This window comes from Macrotis lagotis, chromosome 1, assembly GCF_037893015.1.
Source record: "Macrotis lagotis isolate mMagLag1 chromosome 1, bilby.v1.9.chrom.fasta, whole genome shotgun sequence".
Classification (NCBI taxonomy): Eukaryota; Metazoa; Chordata; class Mammalia; order Peramelemorphia; family Peramelidae; genus Macrotis; species Macrotis lagotis.
This window is the reverse complement of record NC_133658.1, coordinates 718221255-718242201: the sequence shown is the minus strand read 5'-3', so window position 1 is coordinate 718242201 and position 20947 is coordinate 718221255. Positions and strand designations below refer to the sequence as shown.

Sequence of the window (20947 nt, the reverse complement as noted above, 5' to 3'; positions counted from 1 at the left end):
ACAATCTATTTTAGTACTTTATAAGATAGAAAGGTAAAATTAAATTAAGTTAGATGGAACCTAATGATTGGATAGTAGTGAAAAAATAAAGTCAATTTAAGTTAATTTGCTGAAACACTTTGCAAAGGCAAAGGGGAAATTTGTAAGAAAAAAGAATAATTTTAAATAAAAAGAGAAAGGCATTTTGCATAGAATTACGATGAAAGCAAGACTCAGGGAAGAACTGATATTGTTCATTCAAATTGTTCTGAAACACAGGTATAGGTCTCTTCAATTGAGGATCCCTTAGTTATATAAGAATTATAAAAAAATCAAGGCAGTATTTTATAATTCACCTTAAAAAGAATTCCCAAAGAGGCTATCATGATGAGGTTTTTGTGTTAAACAAAGAATATATGGTCATTAGTTTATCTTGATTTAACGAAATACAAATAAGATACACATTAGACTGTAAGGATTGTGTTTTCCTTTCTTTGTTTTTCCAGTTCATAGCACAACACCTAGCAGTGTCACCTGAATTATAAGGGTTATTTGATTAGAACTGATTATAAGGGATGTCCATATACATCCTTGTTCGAGATATATAAGCCTATGCTAAAGCTAGGACCTAGCAACCATCAATCTTGGATGATAGTTTGCAAATAACTTTTGCATGCAGTTCGAGAAACAATCATATAACTTTTGCATGCAGTTCAAGAAACAATCATAGTGACTTCTTGGGATATTGATTAATTCATAATTAGTTTTAATTTATTCAATAATAACTTATTAAAGGTTTGATAAGCAGCATCAGGTAGGTAGGTAGAAAGACAGAGCTATTTTACTATGATGCTTATTGAGGATGAGATAGATTCTAAGCTTTCTTAGTTCAACCAACATTGAAGATACAATGGTATCTTCAGGGCTTTACACAGTCATTGTGTAGAGAGGACTATCAAGATGAACTAAGATAAAGTTTTGCCCTTGTTGAGTTTACAGCCTAGAATCAGACACAAGCCCAGATAGTTATGATATAAAAGGTACAAAACAAGGTGCTTTGTGTAGTCTGAGGGAAGTTGCTATTAATAGAATAGAATTGAGGATCATTCAGTTAGAGATGGAGGGATCTTATAGGGCACCTAGTTAAATCCGTTATTTTTACATATAAGGAAAATGAAACCCACTTGTGACTTGTTCAAAGCCATATAGTCAGCTAATAGATCCAGGATGTAATACATGTTCTTCAAGTTCAAAGGTTGCTTTTTGTCAAAAAAAATCACATTACCTTACAATTTGATTGGGATCTTAAAAGATGGTTAAGAATTACACACAAATCAATAGAATTCTGTTTTCCATAAATACCTCTGAGAAGATCATAAGAAATGGTTGGACTTACATCACTAGCAGCCTGTCTAGCAGCTTTGGCAGCTTTGATAGGGATGGCATCGGTTCTGAGGTCATAGCCCTTTTTGCTCAAGTCTTTCAAGTCTGCTTTATATAGATTCTGAAAGAAGGAAACATTGAGATTAAGCTCAATATCACATCACAGAGAGGTAAATAAGTATCCAAACTGCAGAATAAACTTACTTCACTAATATTGTAGGCATTGACTTTAGCCTGAATGAATTGGGGCAAGTCAGCTGGTAGGTTATACTTATGAAGTCTTTCTTCTCCTTTGGCTTTGTAAAGAATCTGTAATTAAAACAAAACAAGGAAAACATTTTGATATCCAAAGAAAATAATTTCAAATAGTTCTGATCACATAGGGGCTTGTCTGGTATTCTTACATTTCATCTGAAAAAAAAAGATATGCACTAATGGACCCCCCATGTAGAATGCAAGAGGAGTTTCTTTCATTCTGACGTAGCCCTGGAATATAGTTACCAAGCACTAAAAGCATTAGTAGGCAGGGTACTTAATAGAAAGGACATAGGCATTCCTTAATTAGTACACATGAGGAGACATATTTGTCCTTTCAGCCCCTTGGCTATTTAGATGTGAACTCAGGTCCTACTGACTCCAGGACCAGTATTCTATCCATTGTGCCACCTTGACCATTTGGAGAATTGTTATTCCTAGGGTCACTCCTGAGATTGGAGAAAGATAGACTATTATAATCTAGAACTATATCAGGATATTTGACCCATTCTCAAAATTAGGAGGCTTTTTGGGTAGTATGTTAGTTTTGATCTCCCCAAAATTCTGACAATTCTCTGAGGTTGATGCTATTCTTAAACCTATTTTGCAGGTGAGGAAACTGAGGATGAGAAAGGTCAAATCACTTGTCTAAGGTCATACAGCTAGTGTCTGAGGCAATATTAAAACTCAGATATTCCTGTCTCCAAGCTGAATATTCTACAGAACCACCTCTCTGCCCCTAGAAGGGCATCTAGTCCAGTTTTAAAGGCCTATTTAAAAGAAAAAAAACAAAGGATGGGGGGGCAGCTAGGTAGCACAGTGAATAGAGCACCAGTCCTAGAGTCAGGAAGATCAGAGTTCAAATCCAGACTCAGACACTTAATAATAATTACCTAGCTATGTAGCCTTCATTGCTTGCAAAAAAACAAAAAACAAAAAAACAAAGGATGGTTAAAGGCAAGAGATAAAGAACTTAGTGACTGTTAGATATTTCCTCCTAACCACTCAAAAGGACATAGACAAATATAATTTGGATAGGGTGAATGTGAGAATTGGGGTACAATTCCTTTTCTGATATGAAGACCTCTGGACATTATAGAAAGTACACTACCCCATGGAAAAATCTCCTCCAATTAGTAAGTAGTGCATAATGCCTATATGTGGTAGTAGTGCTTCTTCTGTGTTGTAAGAGTTGTTTGAAGGTCTGTGAAGTCAATGCTTCTTTGGTCAAAGTATTATATTTTTTTCAAAAATATAGGTCCATATTACCTGCAGCTAGCTGACATGGAGGATGGAGTGTTGGATCTGGAGACAGGAAGACTTGAGTTCAAATCCAGTCTTAAAAACTTACTAGTTTGTGACCTCATTTTCCTCAACCTTAAATAAGTGACCAGGGTAATTGTGAGGCTCAATTGAGAAAATATTTTCAAATATTTTCAAAGCAGTTATCACTGTGCCTGCTGTGCAGTAGGTTCTTACTTGGTCCCTTCACCCTATTACTTCAAGACTTCAACATAAACTCCTTCATTTGACATTTAAAAATTCTTCACTATCTCTTTCCACCTCAATATTCCAACCTCACTGTATATTACTTCCTTCACATAAGAGATGAACCTAGATGGCACAGTGGTTAGAGCACCCGCCCTGGAGTCAGGAGTACCTGAGTTCAAATACAAACTCAGACACTTAATAATTACCTAGCTGTGTGGCCTTGGGCAAGCCACTTAACCTCATTGCCTTGCAAAAAACAATGAAAAGCTTTAAATCTATTTCTTCTTGACCTCTACCCCTAGTAGAAATTGCTAGTTTCTTTCCAGGCTCTGTTCAAAGGCTACCCTAAAATAACTGATACCTTCTTTGAAGAACCCTAGTACTAGCCCCCCAAATTAACTCATACCTACTGTATATAAATATACACACATACTTATGGTATCTCCCCTGTCTAGACTGAGGACAGGACCTGTTTTATACTTGTGTTTGTAATTCCAATGCTTAGCACAAAGTCTGGTTTATGGGTGATAAATAAATGCTTGTTGATTGAAAAACTGATTGATTCTTTTCTAAATTTAGGACTTACCCTAGTTGAAACTATGAAATGAGTAAAGTTTTATTTTATAAACCTCATCCTCCTTTTTTGTGTCCCTTACTCCTTTCTCTAGTACTCTATTCCTATCCTAAATATCTAGAGTCTTTCCCATAGAAAAATTGCATTTAAAAAAAGTGTATGATGTCAGTAATTTATATTGATGCCAATTCCAATTAATATGTAGCTTCTCTCAAGAACTTTGTATTTTATACTTTTTCCACTATTTGTAGAATGAAAGATATTCCCTCCCTGCTAATAATAAAGGAATCTTAGGTATCATTGAACTCACAAAATATATGTGACATATAGTTATACATATTCATATGAATACATATGTATTCATAAAGGGCAGCTAGGTGGTGCACTGGCCATGCAGTCAAGAGAAACCTCAGACACTTTACTGTTAATAGCTGTGTGACCTTGGGCAAGTCACTTATCCCTGACTGCCTCATATCCAGGGTCATCTATCTGGTTACTGGACCCACTGGACTCTGGAGGAGAAAGTGAAGCACTTCAAATCTAATCCATGTGCTTGTCATGGCCATCACCTCCCTGATATCATGGTCTTCTCTGAAAATGAAGGGAAAACATTTTATATTCATATACATAAATCAGAAGTGCTAGGAAGCCTCCCCCCCCACTCCTGGTCTAGCCAAGATCTATAACTATATGATCTATTTCTGTAACTATTTTTTATGTGGGAAGGACTTTTTAAGGAAATTATATCATATAGGCAGCTGTCTAGCTCCCTACATACAAGGGTAATGCTGAGTCTACTTTCTCCATAATAGTTAAGTTTATCATTAATTTTCTTATCAGGAGTCATAGAAAGATGAGTCTGAGGCTCTCCTTCCCTTTCATTGACATTTCTTAACTCTGCCTTAGGTAACATATCACATATGGGAATGGGAAGGTTGAATTGTCTTTTAGATTATTCTATTACAAAGCATTTTCTGGGAATATTCAATTTGATGGGGTTTATAGCTGTAGTCACTAGAGATAAGCAGAATTGGGAACAGATCAGAGATATTCTGCATTGGGTACTGCTATAGAGGGGAAGAACATTTAAACTAAGTATCTATTTTATCAACATATCAGAGCATGGACATAATTGCCACTTACATCACTCCTCTGGGCCTGGTTGATTTTAGACTGTACTATAATGGGAGCATCCTCGATGGCAGTAAATTTGAGAGTGTCTGGATGCTGGCGATATTTTTTCTGTGCAATAAAGAAAGAAAATAAAGAAGTAAGGAGAAAGAACAAAATTTCACATCCATAAAATCTCATAACATTTATAAGCACAATCTTCAAGAAATTATTTCAGGATAATAGGAGCTGATCTTGCTATGACATATATGAATAACAGTGGTTATTTTTTTTTTTTGGAAAATGAATACACACACACACACACACACACACACACACACACACACACACCCTTCAGGCTGAGACTTGAAGATCTGGCTAAGTCCACAGAATCCCTTAGTCATTGGATAGCAGTCATTTCAAAAGGCTGCATTCGAATCTTATGTTTAATTTCCTCTCAGAATAAAAATGCATTCCTCATTTCATGAGAATTCACGGAAAAATTTGTATGACATTACTAGAAAACACAGGGAGGATTTTTGAGCCCCTTGGAAGTAATATTGGTAAAATCTGGCACTTCCTAATGATGTCTCAGGACAATTTTCTTCATCATTCACACATCAGCTGGTGCTTGAGTGCCTAGAAAGAACTGGTGTGGGGGGGGATGTCTATAGTTTAGGAATATGAGAAGTAGGAGAGAGAAGCATTTTACTTTAAAGACTTCTTGGGGTTAGTTCATGTATTGAACATTATGGTAAGAGTAATGTTGGTGTTAGGCACATGGTAGGTAAGCATTTAACAAAGGCTTGCTGGTTGGCTAACTTCTTTATGGATCATGAGGTAGAAATAATGACTTTTGAGGAACCATAATGCAAATGATGGAAGTTGCACCCTTTTTATCCAAAAGCAACCTTAGCCTTCCAAAACACAATCACAAATCAGTCCCCATGCCTTCTTTTGCAGGCAAGACCCTTGGGACATCAATAAATCTATCAAATGAACATAAACTCCTTGAGGGCAGAGAGAATTTCAGTTTTGCTTTTGTTCCCTTAATTTATAGCATAGTGTCTGGCACAGTCACTTTACTTAATAAATTCTTGTTGATTGATAGATGTAACAAACAATTTTTTGAAGGGAGAAGTGATAGCTGTTAGTTTGTTATGAAGCGATGAGATATGGAAACTAATAATAAGAACTAGAAGAATAAGAGCATTGGAGGATTTAACATGGATGTAAAAAACCCATTTCACTTCAATAGTCTCTAGGAAGTATCACTATATTGAAGTACAGTATCATAACTAACATCTATAATGATGACTCCAAGTTATCAAGAAAAAGTTATGTTATACTATATTGTGTTATGCCATATCATATCATATGGATTTTCTTAGATGTTTGAAGAGTATGTAATTTGGAAAGATTTCCTTTCATTAAAAATAATTACTTTTTTATAAAACTAGGCACTTAAAGAGGATAAGATTTTTTAATCTGGAAAATTTACTTCTGTGCATCTCCACTCTCCCATAATTCTGGATAAATGAGATGTGATTGTCATTTAGTAGGGCATGTCATCATTTAGGAAAGCCATTCATCACTTCTTGGACTTTAAAAATAAAATAACAGAACTCTGATCAAGGTGACCAACTACAATTCCAAAGGATAGATGAATTAGCATACAATATGACTGGGGCCACATGTGACATACATTCTTCTTTTTTGTGATATACATTCTTAAACATGGTCACCACAGGAATTGGTTTTGCTTGGCTATTTGTTATAATGGATGTTTTTCTTTTCAATGAAGTGGGGGTAAACAGGGAATCTGGAGAAAGGTTGCTAAAATGTCCAGAAGAGAAAAGATGAAAGACCAGGGTAAATACAGACAAGAAGGATAGCTTTGAAATATATGTATTAAATTTGCTATATACCCAGAAATAAAAGCAAACTTATAAAGTAGAGATTCAACAGTTTTACCATGCAATCCTCAGTTCATATTCTTTATATAGGGAAATGTGGATTTTGTTTAGTGTTTATGGAGATCAGTACAAAAAATAAAAAGCAATCTTAGGTAAAATAGTATCTATTCATGCACTATATATCTATATATCTATCTATATGTGTGTGTGTGTGTATGTGTGTGTGTGTGTGTGTGTGTGTGTGTGTGTGTGCATATATATAGAGAGAGAGGGAGAGAGAGAGAGAGAGAGAGAGAGAAAGAATGTGTATAGCATGTGTATTTATGGGCAATGAGGTGAGACAGTGGCACTGGGTCTAAAGTCAGGAAGACCTGACTCATACTAGTTGTAGGACTCTGGACAAGTCACTTAAGCCTGTTTGTCTCAGTTGCTTCATTTGTAAAATGAATTGGAGAACAAAATAGCAAACCACCCCACAATCTTTACCAAGAAAATCCTATATGGGTATGAAGAGCCAGACACAAATGAAAAACAACTGAATAACAACAACAAAACTATTCTATGTATATATAACATATTCATATATTTCTGTACCTCATTAAGAATGTCTGAAGCTCTCTTGACCTTTTCCATTTCCAAGGACCCAAATGGAACCCAGCCACAGCCTTTCATCCAGCTATTGTAGTCAGCTTTATATTCAACCTAAAACCCCCAAAGCAGAGATTGTTTCAATTCATTCAGTATCATCTTTAACTAGCAAAAAAATTTTTTTCATATAATTCATACTCCATATTGCATATATTATTGCAGTTTTCAATAGAGTCCAATACAGTTCAACACAGGCATCTTTCAGTCATCTTTTGGCTTCAGATTTTCCCTAAATGACATGTTCTTTTTGCCTATCTTCTTATTCTGATATAGATAATTTTCAAGATTTCAAAAACTTGGTCAAAATTCTTTGCTTACAAAATTAATAAGGTTTAATACATCTTTACAGTTTGCATCCTTACAATCGGCTTTTAAAAAGCCAACCAGATACATTAAAGGTCAAAAAAAAGACCCAACAATTTTAAGGAAAAAACCCTATATATTTTTGCTGCCTTTTATTAAATATAAATTCTTCTTCACTAAAAAAAGGGTCTTATTTTAAGACCATTAAAGCTGAAATTATAAGTAAGACTTTCACGATTACATAATATATATGTTTCAGATATTAGATGAAATTAACTGAACTATGAGGCTTTTTTTGCCTTCAAATAATTTTACAATTAAAAAGATTATGATTTGATAATCATTAGAACTGAAGGTCTCCAATGGAATAAAGAAACATTTGTATTTAGCTGACTTTCTGAGACTTGACAGAATTATTTATATTAAGTGTTAATCCATTCAGGACTTTAAAAGTGATGGTGCTGGCAGGAATATGTCAGCATTAGTCCTTGAAATGTTTAAAAAAATTATTGTACTTGGGAATTTATAGGGGCGGCTAGGTGGCATAGTGGATAAAGTACCGGCCCTGGAGTCAGGAGTACCTAGTTTCAAATCCGGTCTCAGACACTTAATAATTACCTAGCTGTGTGGCCTTGGGCAAGCCACTTAACCCCGTTTGCCTTGCAAAAAGCAAAAAAAAAATTATGGGAAATAAAGTATAAGATTTTGAGTTGGTATGATAAATGCTAATGAATTGACGAGCAAGACTTGTTTCTTGCATATTATTTTCCCATAGGTAGATAAGACCTAGCATTCTCATTACTTTTATGATCTAATTATCCATCCACCTATCTATCCATCATCTACTTGTCTGTCTATGCAGACATAAGTATATATGGCACATTTATATTTTAAATATCATATTTATTAAATTAATAGATATAGAAAAGAAACCAAGTTTTAATTGTAAAGTCTTGTTGAAATTGTTCCTGTAAAGTATTAATTTTTTGCAGCACAAACTTTAATATCCTTTTTTAGAAAAGAATTTGCCTAGGTCATAAAACTAGAATTTCTCGCATTACATGATTAGTACGTAGGGAAGGGAAACCAGCTGGCCAACGTGCACATCTTCTACATGCAAGAAAATAGAATGCATCATTCATCTCAGAATTCCCTAGACAATGTGAGTTTTCTTCTTCGGACATAGAATATCATGACTAACTTTTTGTTAGGGAAAGAAGACCTCATGAACCCTGACATTTACATTTTCCACCACTTCAAGTATGTGAGAATTTTTTTTTGCTATCATAGTTAATTCAACTCATTGTTAGTTTACCTAGGAAAAAGTCAGTCATGGGGAGAATTGAAAGGGAGAAGGGGAGAAGGAAAAATTTTTAATTACATCACTTTGTAGGGCATTAGCCTTCTTTGCCAAGTCCACATTGATGCTATCAGGGGGGTAGCTGTAACTATGTAGGATGTTCCTATAGTCAACATCACTGACTAGCGCCTGAGTTTTCTTTGCTTGAGTGACTTGGAGCATGTCCAAAGGTGCTGTGTAGATAGTCTTTCCTTTTTCATAATCTTTGCGATATTCCCGCTGTGAAAGAAAAGGGAGTGATCATTCATTGCAGTAACCATTCAAGAGATGCTACAAAAGGACAAACATTTCTAATTAAGAAGAAATTCAAGTTTCAGAAGTGAATCTAGACATTGAAATAGATATATCTTCCTTGATTGTTTTTCCTACATACACCACAGACTCTGAAATCCAACAGTATCTCATAGGGACACTGTTAAATCCATTAGAAAGTTGCGAAACAAAGTGCTGTGTGAAATCTGAAAAAGTAGACCAATCCTGAAAGGCAACCATTAGGAAAGATTTCCTAGATGTTTCTTAAGAAATTTCATCTTTATTGCAGTATTTTTTTTGATTCATGGAAAATTGTAGCAGAACAAAAAAGTTGTTTTTTCCCTGGACTTTAACTTTTTTAAAAAAAATAGCTGCTTTGGGAATTGAATGATGGACTCTTAGCTTTCCTTATACAGCATGTTAAAATTTTGGGTTTTAAATTGAGAAAACAAGATTGTTTGCCATCTCAACAATTCACTGAGAACTCTATAGTCTTTCCTATAGAAAATGACCATTCTAACATGGTCAGATTGGAAGTATTTCAAGACCTGGCCTCATGATTCACTAGGCTCTAAATAGTGGATCCTGATTATGAGGCTCAGGAAGGGCAGTTTCATAGACCTTGAAAAGTTAACATGATTAGCAGGTGGTACTCTAATGAAGGAGAGGTCATAGGTTCAATTCTCCTATCTATGAACTCTATATTCCATCCTTCTCAGGCCCACAATATCCCTGATTTCCAACTTAGCTCCCTAGAGACTACTAGAATGGTCACCTTAGGTAAGATTAAACCTCTTTTAAACTGAGATCTCCAAGATTAAAAAGCTCATTCATTCTTTGATATATTCTAATCCATATAACTTTTCTGATTTCTGTTTTTTTTATTTTCTTGAATATGTGCATTTACTCACTATTCTAATGGGTTTTTTGGAAACCAGTCTTTGGTGGGAAGGGGCTAAACTGTTGAGTGCAAATGTTACTCTTTCTTAATAATAATTAGGGGCATGGTTTTCCTTCTATAGCAGCAGCATACCTCTAAGACTACCATATTTAAGAAATAAGATAGAGATAATTCAGTCCTGATATCCCTCTGGAAATAGGTGAAGAATGAATTAAAATCCCATCCACGATCCTTCTCCTGCTCTCAGAATCTTTCTTGGAGAAAGATAGGTCAGATTTCAGAGATATCTATTTATGGGAGCCATAAACTATTTATTTAGATAATTCACATGTTTACATGGAATTTATATGTATATAACATACATGTATATATTCCACAACATGCTATCTTACATGGACAAACCCATACATTAATAAGATCTAGATAACCACTCATATGGTCATTTCTCATTATAAAATGTACAGTAGGGGCAGCCAGGTGGCGTAGTGGATAAAGCACTGGCCTTGGAGTCAGGAGTACCTGGATTCAAGTCCGGTCTCAGACACTTAATAATTACCTAGCTGTGTGGCCTTGAGCAAGCCACTTAACCCCATTGCCTTGCCAAAAAAAAAAAAATGCACAGTAAGCATATCTCAGCATTTTTTTATATTAAAAAGTAGAAACACACATCAGGGAAACTAATTAAACTTCGTTTCAATTCTTCATAATTGACTTGCCACCTTGATCCTGTGTTTTTAATTGAACCTTTACAAAAATTCTATTCAATTCAATAAACAAGAAAATTATTAAAAAAATAAAAAACTAAATTAACATTTAGTAAGCACTGAAGGTTTACAATGGACTACAAATACATGTTAAGTGTTCAAACACAGAAAATACCAAAACAAGATTCTTTGAAAGATACTTACATCACTCTGATTTTTGGCTGTCTTCAAAGAGTGCAAGATCTTTGGATCATCCTGAATGCTCAGGGCTCCAATCATTTTTCCCTTGCTCTTTTCATAGTCTTTTTTGTAGAGCACCTGCATGGGGATATCATTTAGGTTAGCCTTTACTCAAAGACTCTACCCACTTCCTCTACCCCTGGTCCCCAGTCCTACTTACATCACTGGCATTCTTGCTATTAGCTTTGGCTGCCAGAAGGGGAATAGCATCCACCTTAATTTCAAATTTCTTAGCTTTGCTCTTCTCCCAGTCATGCTTATAAATATTCTGAGGAAGGAAACACACAGACAAGAATCATAAATGCCATATTCAACATTAATCTATCTGTTAAAAGCCAAAAGCAAATTTATTAGGTTTAAATTTATTTCAAAATCCATTCTACTCCTAAACAGTCCAATTGCCACAAATCTTATCTTATAATCAGTTCCACCTCCTGTCACTCTTACTCAAAGCTTCACAAACTTTCAAAAGGCTCAAAGTAGTGGGAGCTCTCCTCCAGTTTTCTTGACATAGTGATACCAATTGAAGATATAGGTTATCTATTGTCATCTTGCTTTATGGATGGTCCACCTCATTTTCTGAATCTAATTTCCTTTGATTATAACCTTGATGTTATATTTTCAGTATAAATCTTTGTTATTCTTCTTTTTAATTTTGTATTAGCTAAAATAATTGTTCTTGTAGGCACTAGCAGGAAATCCAATGAATGTAGAGAAGCAGGGTTTTTATACTTACATCACTCAGGTTGTAGGCATTAACCTTGTGCTGAATGAAGGCTGGAGCATCTGCAGGTACATTGCATTTAAACTTCTCACTTTCATGTTTTGCTTTGTAATTCAACTGAAAAACAAAAGATAAATAGTCAGCACAGATAAGGCACTCCCCACAAGGCCATCTTTATTCAAGTAACCATTTTGACAGAACGTTTTGCTATCTAAAATGACATCATTGAAGTACAGCTATTCCTAAACTTGAAGGGGGGGATCAACTAAGTAACATACATGAAATACCTATTTGGGGACAACCATTTAGGGATACACTTTCTGAAGTGGGTAACAGCTTAAAGATATTAAACACATATGAAGCAGATCCAAGAGGATCTGGATGAGGAATTGAAGGGAAAAATCAATCAGGAAATAGTTGAATGAATTGTGAATGAATTGTCCTTTAAAATGATGAATAAAAAGAATTCAGAGTAATGTGGAAGGATTTGCATGAATTGATACTAGGCAATGTAATAGAACCAAGAGGACAACTTACATAATGACCAAAAATATAAGGGGAAAACAGCACTGAAATACTTCAGAACCATGACTAGGGAGAGTGAGCAGTCATATATATGGAATTAAGCTTCCCTCTGCCTTTCAGTAGAATAGGGATGAGATACATGTTTCCAGATATTGTCACAATGCTGATTTGTCCTACTTTGCCTTACTTTTTTGGAGAGAGTGGAAATAGAAGTCACTGGAAAGTAATTGGACACCAACAAATCATTTTAAAAGAAAAATAATTTAAAGAGAAAACAAAGAGAAAGCTAAACCAGATGTACAATATTTAGCATTTAAAGTTGGAGTGTTTCCCTGATCCATGAATTGGGATTACCTCTAATGCTAATGAAAAAGGTGATTTTTTTTGTAATATCTTTACTAATCTACCTAAGCAGTGCCTGGCACAAAAAAAGAGTTTAATAAATGTTAATCAACTGACTGATTTAATATGTAAATCTTAAGTTTCATTCTGAAGCATCTATACATGCATAGAAATAATCAAAGAGTAGTACAAGACAAAAAAATGTCAAAAATTATGTCTTTAGGACAGTCCAAATTCAGCTATGTTAATATATTTAATCTTTTTAGGACAAAATATCAATTATTGAATTCAAAGTCTGTTTCTCCCCCTCTCCCCCTTTGAACTGTGCTGTCAGAGCCTCAGGATAATAATAGAAGGAGCTGTAACACTTTGGAAAAGATATGCTTTGGAGTAAATGGAAAAATGGCTACATGTTACATGGCATGCTATCAAGTTCTTGATACTTTCACTTGAGCTACAATAGTGTAACCAATTTTTATGATACATCAAAGTCTAATAATAAGTATATTAGATACTATTGGCAATATAGTTATTTCTATTATAATTCATGACTTTTGAAGTTATATTGAACTTTTAGAAGTATTGTGTTCTGCACCATCTAGTAAATGATTTTCCCAATTAACAAGATTCTGTCTACATGCAAAAGTTAAAAATACTAGATTTCTTCCTCCTCTGAGTTTGTGAATAAAAACCTATACTGACAGTGTACATGGAAATTTCCTTGATAATCTCACTTGATGTATCTAAATATACTAAGAGAATTTACTAAGAGAAAATAATTTATAGAATAAATAATGTACTTATTAAGTAAAATCCTATATTACTCACAATCTTAGTTTATATTTAGAAAACTCTCTGTGCCTGACCAAACTGACAAATTTTAAAAATCACAAAAAATAGAGACCATAATCTATAGAGTCCAATATTATATAGGCAGTAAGCTAGCCTACAAACTAAAATTCATATAAATTTACTGATCATTTACATTCACAAAATCTTTTTGTGTTCTCTTTGTACCATGATACTCAAAAATACTTACATCACTTAGTTGTTTGGTATTAATCTGGGCTTGCAACTGGACAGGAGAGTCGGTGACAGCTGTGAACTTTGTTTTATCAGGATGAACTTTGTAAGTGTGCTAGGGGGGAGAAAATGAAATATTTAAGGGTAGAAGTAAATCACTTATACTCATACTAAAACATAGAAAAGATTCAATAGTGAATAGAGTTAATTTAGTCACTAACATACTCAATTGCAGAGAAATTTAATCTATCTCTGTTGTAAAAAAAAAACCTTAAATCTAGAAAAGATGGGTTCAATCCTACCTTAGTCTTATATATTCTGCATTATCTTGGGCAAGTCACAACCTTTCTGGCCTTCAGTTTCTTAATTTGTAAAGTGAGGCACCTAGGCTAGATAGCCTGCAAGAGCCTTCTCAGCTCTAAATCTATGATTTCTGTCTTCATGTATTACATATATATATATATATATATATATATATATATAATACACACATATATATTAAGCAATGAAAATCAAGAAGTTTGTCTTTAAAAGTTAAACTTTTTTTTAAAACAGTGAATACTACTTTTGATGGTCTATTCCTAACACTGGAATATTCAATCTTGCCTTTTCTTGCCCCATCTCCTCCTTTAAACTAAGCTCATTCTGACCACTAGATGTCATAGTCACCTCCCAAACACTATCAAATAAGTGAAATTTTTTTCTTAATGCAGCCAACTTACATCTTTACACTGGTCTAGTTTCTTGATTGCTTCATATTCTTGTGTTATTGTCTGAGGGAAGTAGCATTTACCTCTATCTTCTTCATAATCTGCTTTGTAATTTTTCTAAGAGGAAAAAGAACACACAAATAGTTTACCTTTGTCATTTTGACAACACCATGGTGGAGTTTGAATAATTAACTGTGAACTTACATCACTGTTTTGAGCAGCAACTTTCATGCAATGGGAATGATAAGGGTCCTCGAAGGTGCCTAAGTAATGCCCCAAAATATTCTTTACATAGGAATCTTTATATTTATTCTGGAAGACAAAACACATTTAATTCAAATTCAATTGATTGTCAAACAGTAGGCAGCAAATCAAACCAAATGAATAATTTCAGGTATTCTAACCTCACTGAAATTTTTCAGAAGGGTGTCAAGCTGAAACTTGGGGGTTTCACAGTAATTCATGCTCTTTGCCTTTGTCTTTTCATAGTTTTCTTTGTATAATCTCTGCCAGAATAAGGGGAAAAGATATCAGTTATTGCAAAAAGATTTCATTTCAGTAATATTTTAAGGAAGCATTTTTAAAACATATCTTGTCTTTTTGTTTTTTTTAACATTCCTTTGCAAAACAGCAGAAAAAAACTTTGAAAACTCATAATACTGTCATTATCATAAATAATAAATTAGAGATGATTTTCAAAAAAGTCCCATGACTGTTTCTGATATTAAAGCAGGCAGCTGCTACTAGCTAATCTACATTTGACTTGTATCATTCCTGTTTCCAAATTTAAAAATAAAATCATCATTTATTACCATTAACAGAGATAGTGAAGAGAACCTGGCCAAGGACTTAGAGTTAGATAAGTGCTATTAAACTCTGGGATTGCAGTGTCATTCATGTTAACTCTTAAATGAATTTCACCATTTATTAATGTCATTAATTATGAGGGCTTTTCATGTTTTACTATAAGGAAGGTGTCTAGGGTAAGTTACATGAAAGATTCACTCTAATCAGCTCTTTAAGACAAATTCTGTTTGGAAGGAGACCTCAGACTTTGAGATATAAAGTTGGAAAATAGATGCCTGAACACTTGAAAACAACTGCAGAGGCTTTAGGAGATGGAACAGGGAGGAAGTACCATTTATTAGCTTTCTGTTTTCATTCATTATTCTAACCAATTATGAACTGAACTTAGTTGCTTCATTCTGCTAAAACAATGCAAAGTCCTATCAGCATGGTTTAAGTTTTGGAACCCTGGCACAAAAACTCTATTGCTTTGTTCTAGTTTACAACTGTGGTCCATGACATTATATATTTCTTTATCATCTTTTTGAACTCACTCAACTTAAAAACTTATAAATGTACATTAAAATGATATGAACAGGGTGGCTAGGTGGCACAGTGGATAAAGCACTGGCCCTGGAGTCAGGAGTACCTGGGTTCAAATCCAGTCTCAGACACTTACTAATTACCTAGCTGTGTGGCCTTGGGCAAGCCACTTAACCCCATTTGCCTTGCAAAAAAAAACCCTAAAAATGATATGAACACTATTTTGAAAATTATATAGTGTTGCAAAATAAGGGGGTGGCTGTATACCATAATGTATAGTGGTCACAAAGCCAGGAAAGCCCATTTCTGTTACACATTGGCTGTGTAAGCTAACAAGGTACCAACCTTACCAGCATCACTGGCTGAGCTATTTCTAACAAATAAATTACAGGTCTATCCCCCATCCCTGTCCCTAATAAAATGAAAAAATAGGTTCTTGTAAATGGCAAAAAATAATTTCTCTGCAAATAGCTTTTTCTATTAACAAAGTGCTAATACATTTTAAGTCCTTAATAAGTATATTGCATTCTTAAATTTTATTGAATTTTATTTTTAGAATATCATTTAAAGGTCTCTTTAAAAGAGTCAAATATTTTAGAAAAGTGTTAAAAATCATGACTTTTTTACTGAGTCCTTACATAGAAGATAACATTTTAGCATCATTAAAAGAATCTTCTAGTATGTAGGAATAAAACATTTAGGAAAATTCAGTCATTTCCAATAAACCCTAATATGAGTACATATAAGCATCAAGAAATATGATGCTTCTATCCTTCAAAGTCCCTTACACTAGACATGCCATCTTAAACCTGATATATTAAATGCTCCATCAAACTGGGCATGCTATTTAGGAAGATGGGCAAAATAGGAAACATGAGAGCTTTCTAAAAGCACTTACCTCACTCTGGTTTTTGGCCACCTTCAAAGAGTGCAGAATCTTCGGGTCATCCTCAACACTTAAGGCTCCAATCATCTTTCCTCTGCTCTTTTCATAGTCTTTCTTGTAGAGTACCTATACAAAGAGAGAAGGCACAGGTAAAAGTCTCCACTCAGCACACATATATCAGCTTTATCCCTCCCCCAGTTCCCAAGTAATAAATACTCACATCACTTGCATTCTTGCTATTGGCCTTAGCTGCCAGGAGAGGAATAGCATCCACCTTAATTTCAAATTTCTTGGCTTTGCTCTTCTCCCAGTCCTTCTTGTAAACATTCTAGAGAAGAAGTCATACATAGAAGAATTATGAAAGCTCTTATGATATTTATTTCTCTGTCAAAGGGTAAAAAGAATATTTATAGAGTGATGTGGCATGAAGAAAACTAGGGAGCCAAGTGGTGGGTTTGTGTAATGCTATTGTTATTGTTCATTTTTTTCAGTCATGTCAGATTCTTTGAGACCCCATTTTGGGTTTTCTTGGCAAAGATACAGGAATGGTTTGCCATTTCCTTCTCCAATTTATTTTATAGATGAGGAAACTGAGGCAAACAGGATTAAGACACTTGCCTAGAGTCACACAGCTAGTGAGAGTTTACATTCAGATTCTAAACCTGGCACTCTATCTACTGCACCACCTAGCTGCCCTGTGTCATACTGGTTATGGTGAATTCATACCCCAGAGCCCCAAGGTTTCACTCAGAGGTTGAGTAAATAGGCCAAGATCACACAATCAGTGTGTGTCAGAGGCAGAATTTGAACAAGGGTCTTTCTGATTTTGAGGCTAGCTAGTTCTTTAACCTCTATGTCATGCTACTTCTTAAGAGATGAGCATTTCTATTTTAAAAAGATGGATTTGTGTTTTAGAGAAAATCAGCATGCAATTTTGCAAATAAAATCCAATCTCTGTCTTAGGGGAATTCACACATCTTATTATGGAAATTCAATTATACTGACTGAGAACATAATAGTGGAAACAGAAAAGATATCCCAGTTCATAGGCACAAAATCTGAGAAATATCATTGTGTAATCTCCTATGGTAATTTTTCATATTTTTAGAAGCATTTAATCAGCAAAGTGATACAAATATAAAACATCACAGACTCTCACCCATCCCATCCTATGGTGTTCTTTGTGTAACACTTACATCACTGAGGTTATAAGCATTGACTTTATGTTGAATGAAGGTTGGGGCATCTGGAGGGATGCTGCACTTGAACTTCTCACTTTCGTGTTTTGCTTTATAATTCAGCTGAAAAACAAGGACAGTAAATACCCTCTTAGCACAGAAAGAAGTCTGTTCTCTAACAATAATGGATGACTACAATGAACACCACGAGTTTTCTGGCATTCAGTGAAATGTCAGATCAAAAGAAAGATCCAGAGCCTAGAGTAGGTGCAATATAATTGTAAAATCAATATCACAGACCAACACCATAGTCATAATTACAGTAAAGCACTAGAGAAAGCAAGAAAACATTTCACTTTTTTCCAATTCTACAGAGAATGCTCCAGAAGTCTTGGTACAGTTTTAAGTTTTAATAACTGTGGAGAAAGGTAAGTTATTAAAACTTAAAAGTACACTAAAATTTGGGGGAACACCATGCATATTATAAGAGGCCCATTGAGTCTGGAGTCAATGGGCATAATAGGTCAATACATAATCAAGCGAGATGATGCAAGTGAATGTGTTCAGAAAGCTATAAAGTGTTAGGCAATGTGAGGTACTATTATTATGATGATGATTGTTCTGAAAAGTCTGGGTAGGTTTTTCTACTTTATCAATATTCATGATTTGGCTCATTAACATGTTTTAAACTACATTCTTTTTGCTATTTTACAATTTGTCATTTTAATTTAAAACCTCATATCTCTCATGAAACCAAATTCTTTGTGTTCTGCATTAGTTTATACATTTATGAAAAGTACTTATAATAAAGTTATCCTTAATAGGTTCATATTCTCTTTTTAATAGAGAGGCAAAGAATCAGTGAACTGAAGCCTCAATTTTTATCCAATTAAAGAGTGTCAGAATGAGAAAGAACCTGATCAGTTATCTAGTCCATATTTCTTTGCCATTAGGCTTCATCATTTCCCCTTCTGATAGGGTTAATGATTTATAGATAGGAGGGACCTTATATGTTTAATCCCTCCACTTTACAGATCAGAAAACTGAGGTTAAGGGAGTTTGAACAACTTGTCCAAGTTTAAACATACAAATCTCAGAACAAGAATTCCAAGCAAATTCCTCTGACATGAGAGCTGGCACAAAACACTGTAATGTCTCTTCACTAACTAATTGAGTTTTTCATCTTAATACCTTATCAATATTTGAATGTAAAAAATGGACATAATGACAAACTATTTTTATAATAGGAAATCTAAATATAGCCAAATATTAGTATTTTTAGAAATATATAAATTGTTGGATTTTACATATTGTTATCTGAAAATAATGGTTGTAAGGGGTTGGATTTTTCTAACATTTCAAGATACTTACATCACTCAGCTGCTTGGTATTGAGTTGAGCTTGTAATTGGACAGGAGAATCAGGAATTGGAGTGAATTTTGTCTTATCAGGATGGACTTTGTAAGTGTGCTAGAAGAAAAAATGGTTTCAATGCATTGCAGAAAACACAAAATGCAAAAAGAACAGTCTCCAAACTTTTGGTCAATCAAGTTTTTGATTGCTAACTAGATTTCAACTTCTTAGGAACATTCAAATGTCTATAAAAACCAATCTATGACTCCTGAGGTTCTCTTTATCTAAGACCAAAATAAGAAAAGAAAAGAAAAGAAAAAAAAACTATTAATTGACCTAGAACTACCAAGGAGTATATTTCTATGGATCTGTTTGAGTGGAAATATGATGGTTATCTTAAAAGTAAATTTCCTGCCTCTCATTTATGCTACTCTAAGGGAAACAATAACATTGTCAACTACAACTTGACCACTAGATGCCATTAAAAAGAACCTGGAATATCACTAATCTTTGGACACTAGCCCCAGACATAAATTCTCCAGAGTTCATATTTGCAGACTTACATCTTTACATTGGTCTAGTTTCTTGATTGCTTCATATTCTTGAGTTATGGTCTGAGGGAAGTAGCATTTTCCTCTGTCTTCTTCGTATTCTGCTTTGTAATTTTTCTACAAGAAGAAAGCACACATGAGGGCTACTTCTGGCTATAGCATCTGAAAATCATGTCACTGAGAAACATGAACTTACGTCACTGCTTTGAGCCGCAACTTTCATGCAGTGTGAATGGTATGGGTCCTCGAAGCTGCCTACATAGTGTCCTAAAATATTCTTTACATATGAATCTTTATATTTAGTCTGGAAGAAAAATCACATTTCATTCATTTATACATATATATGTACATATGTGAAATAAGTCTCTGAATGACACCGAAGGACTGACACTGGTGGGATTTACTTACATCACTGAAGTTGTGCAGAATTGTATCAAGCTGAAATTTCGGAGTCTCACAATAATTCATGCTCTTTGCCTTTGTCTTTTCATAGTTTTCCTTGTATAATTTCTGTCAGAGGAAAAAGAAAAGCAGATAAAATAGATTTCTGTCACTCCTACACATTGATTATAATAGCTCTTATTTTTCAAACACTTTAAAAATAAAAAAGGTCTCCATCTACTATCTTGAAAACCTATAATCAAAAGTTGGGGTGTTATGAATCATAAGCCGTTGTGCCATTAACAATGCACATTAAATCTATGTTTCTAACTCCATCAAAAAATAATCTTTGGAAAGAAAAAGATCTTAAAAAACAGTTTTCCACGTTAGATTCAAGACTCACATGGTTAAAGGTTATTGTGTATATGAGCCATTTTCAAGACTGACTTTCCCTTCACAGACTCAGGTTCTTTCCATACTTGCAGACATACAACAACAGAAATGTGGTGAATAGCAGTGATTCTAAATAAATATTCACAAGAAGGCAGGCACTCATAAGAGCAGCAATTGCAAATGTTACCAATCTAACAAGAAAGGGATATATTCTATTTTCTCTTTGTCCCCAATGGAAAAAAAAAATCTCAGAAAATATTCAAAGTGATCATCTTAGTGATAAAGTTCTAAAAATCCAGCAGGGAATAACAAGTAACAAATATAGGAAGTGTGTTTTTATTTATACTTATATTTTCAAGGCTAATTATTGAAATGAGAATTTCAACCTTTACTGCTTAAAATGAAGCTTATCTTACATTTCATAGACAGACTGAAA

At 34.2% G+C, this 20947-nt stretch overlaps 1 protein-coding gene across 1 annotated transcript in view; it reads right to left on the bottom strand.

The window, feature by feature from the left end:
- LOC141507890 (nebulin-like) overlaps positions 1 to 20947 on the bottom strand; it is a 266955-nt gene that overhangs the window by 211046 nt on the left and 34962 nt on the right. The window contains exons 14-32 of the mRNA XM_074216005.1: positions 20146 to 20247; positions 19934 to 20041; positions 19750 to 19854; positions 19205 to 19303; positions 17852 to 17956; positions 16876 to 16983; positions 16668 to 16781; positions 14845 to 14946; positions 14645 to 14752; positions 14453 to 14557; positions 13747 to 13845; positions 11853 to 11957; positions 11277 to 11384; positions 11081 to 11194; positions 9041 to 9238; positions 7303 to 7410; positions 4826 to 4924; positions 1567 to 1671; positions 1376 to 1483 (exon numbers count right to left, since the gene is read on the bottom strand). Of these exons, the coding sequence (XP_074072106.1) occupies positions 1376 to 1483; positions 1567 to 1671; positions 4826 to 4924; positions 7303 to 7410; positions 9041 to 9238; positions 11081 to 11194; positions 11277 to 11384; positions 11853 to 11957; positions 13747 to 13845; positions 14453 to 14557; positions 14645 to 14752; positions 14845 to 14946; positions 16668 to 16781; positions 16876 to 16983; positions 17852 to 17956; positions 19205 to 19303; positions 19750 to 19854; positions 19934 to 20041; positions 20146 to 20247 (2100 nt within the window). The remainder of the gene's footprint in view (positions 1 to 1375; positions 1484 to 1566; positions 1672 to 4825; positions 4925 to 7302; positions 7411 to 9040; positions 9239 to 11080; positions 11195 to 11276; positions 11385 to 11852; positions 11958 to 13746; positions 13846 to 14452; positions 14558 to 14644; positions 14753 to 14844; positions 14947 to 16667; positions 16782 to 16875; positions 16984 to 17851; positions 17957 to 19204; positions 19304 to 19749; positions 19855 to 19933; positions 20042 to 20145; positions 20248 to 20947) is intronic.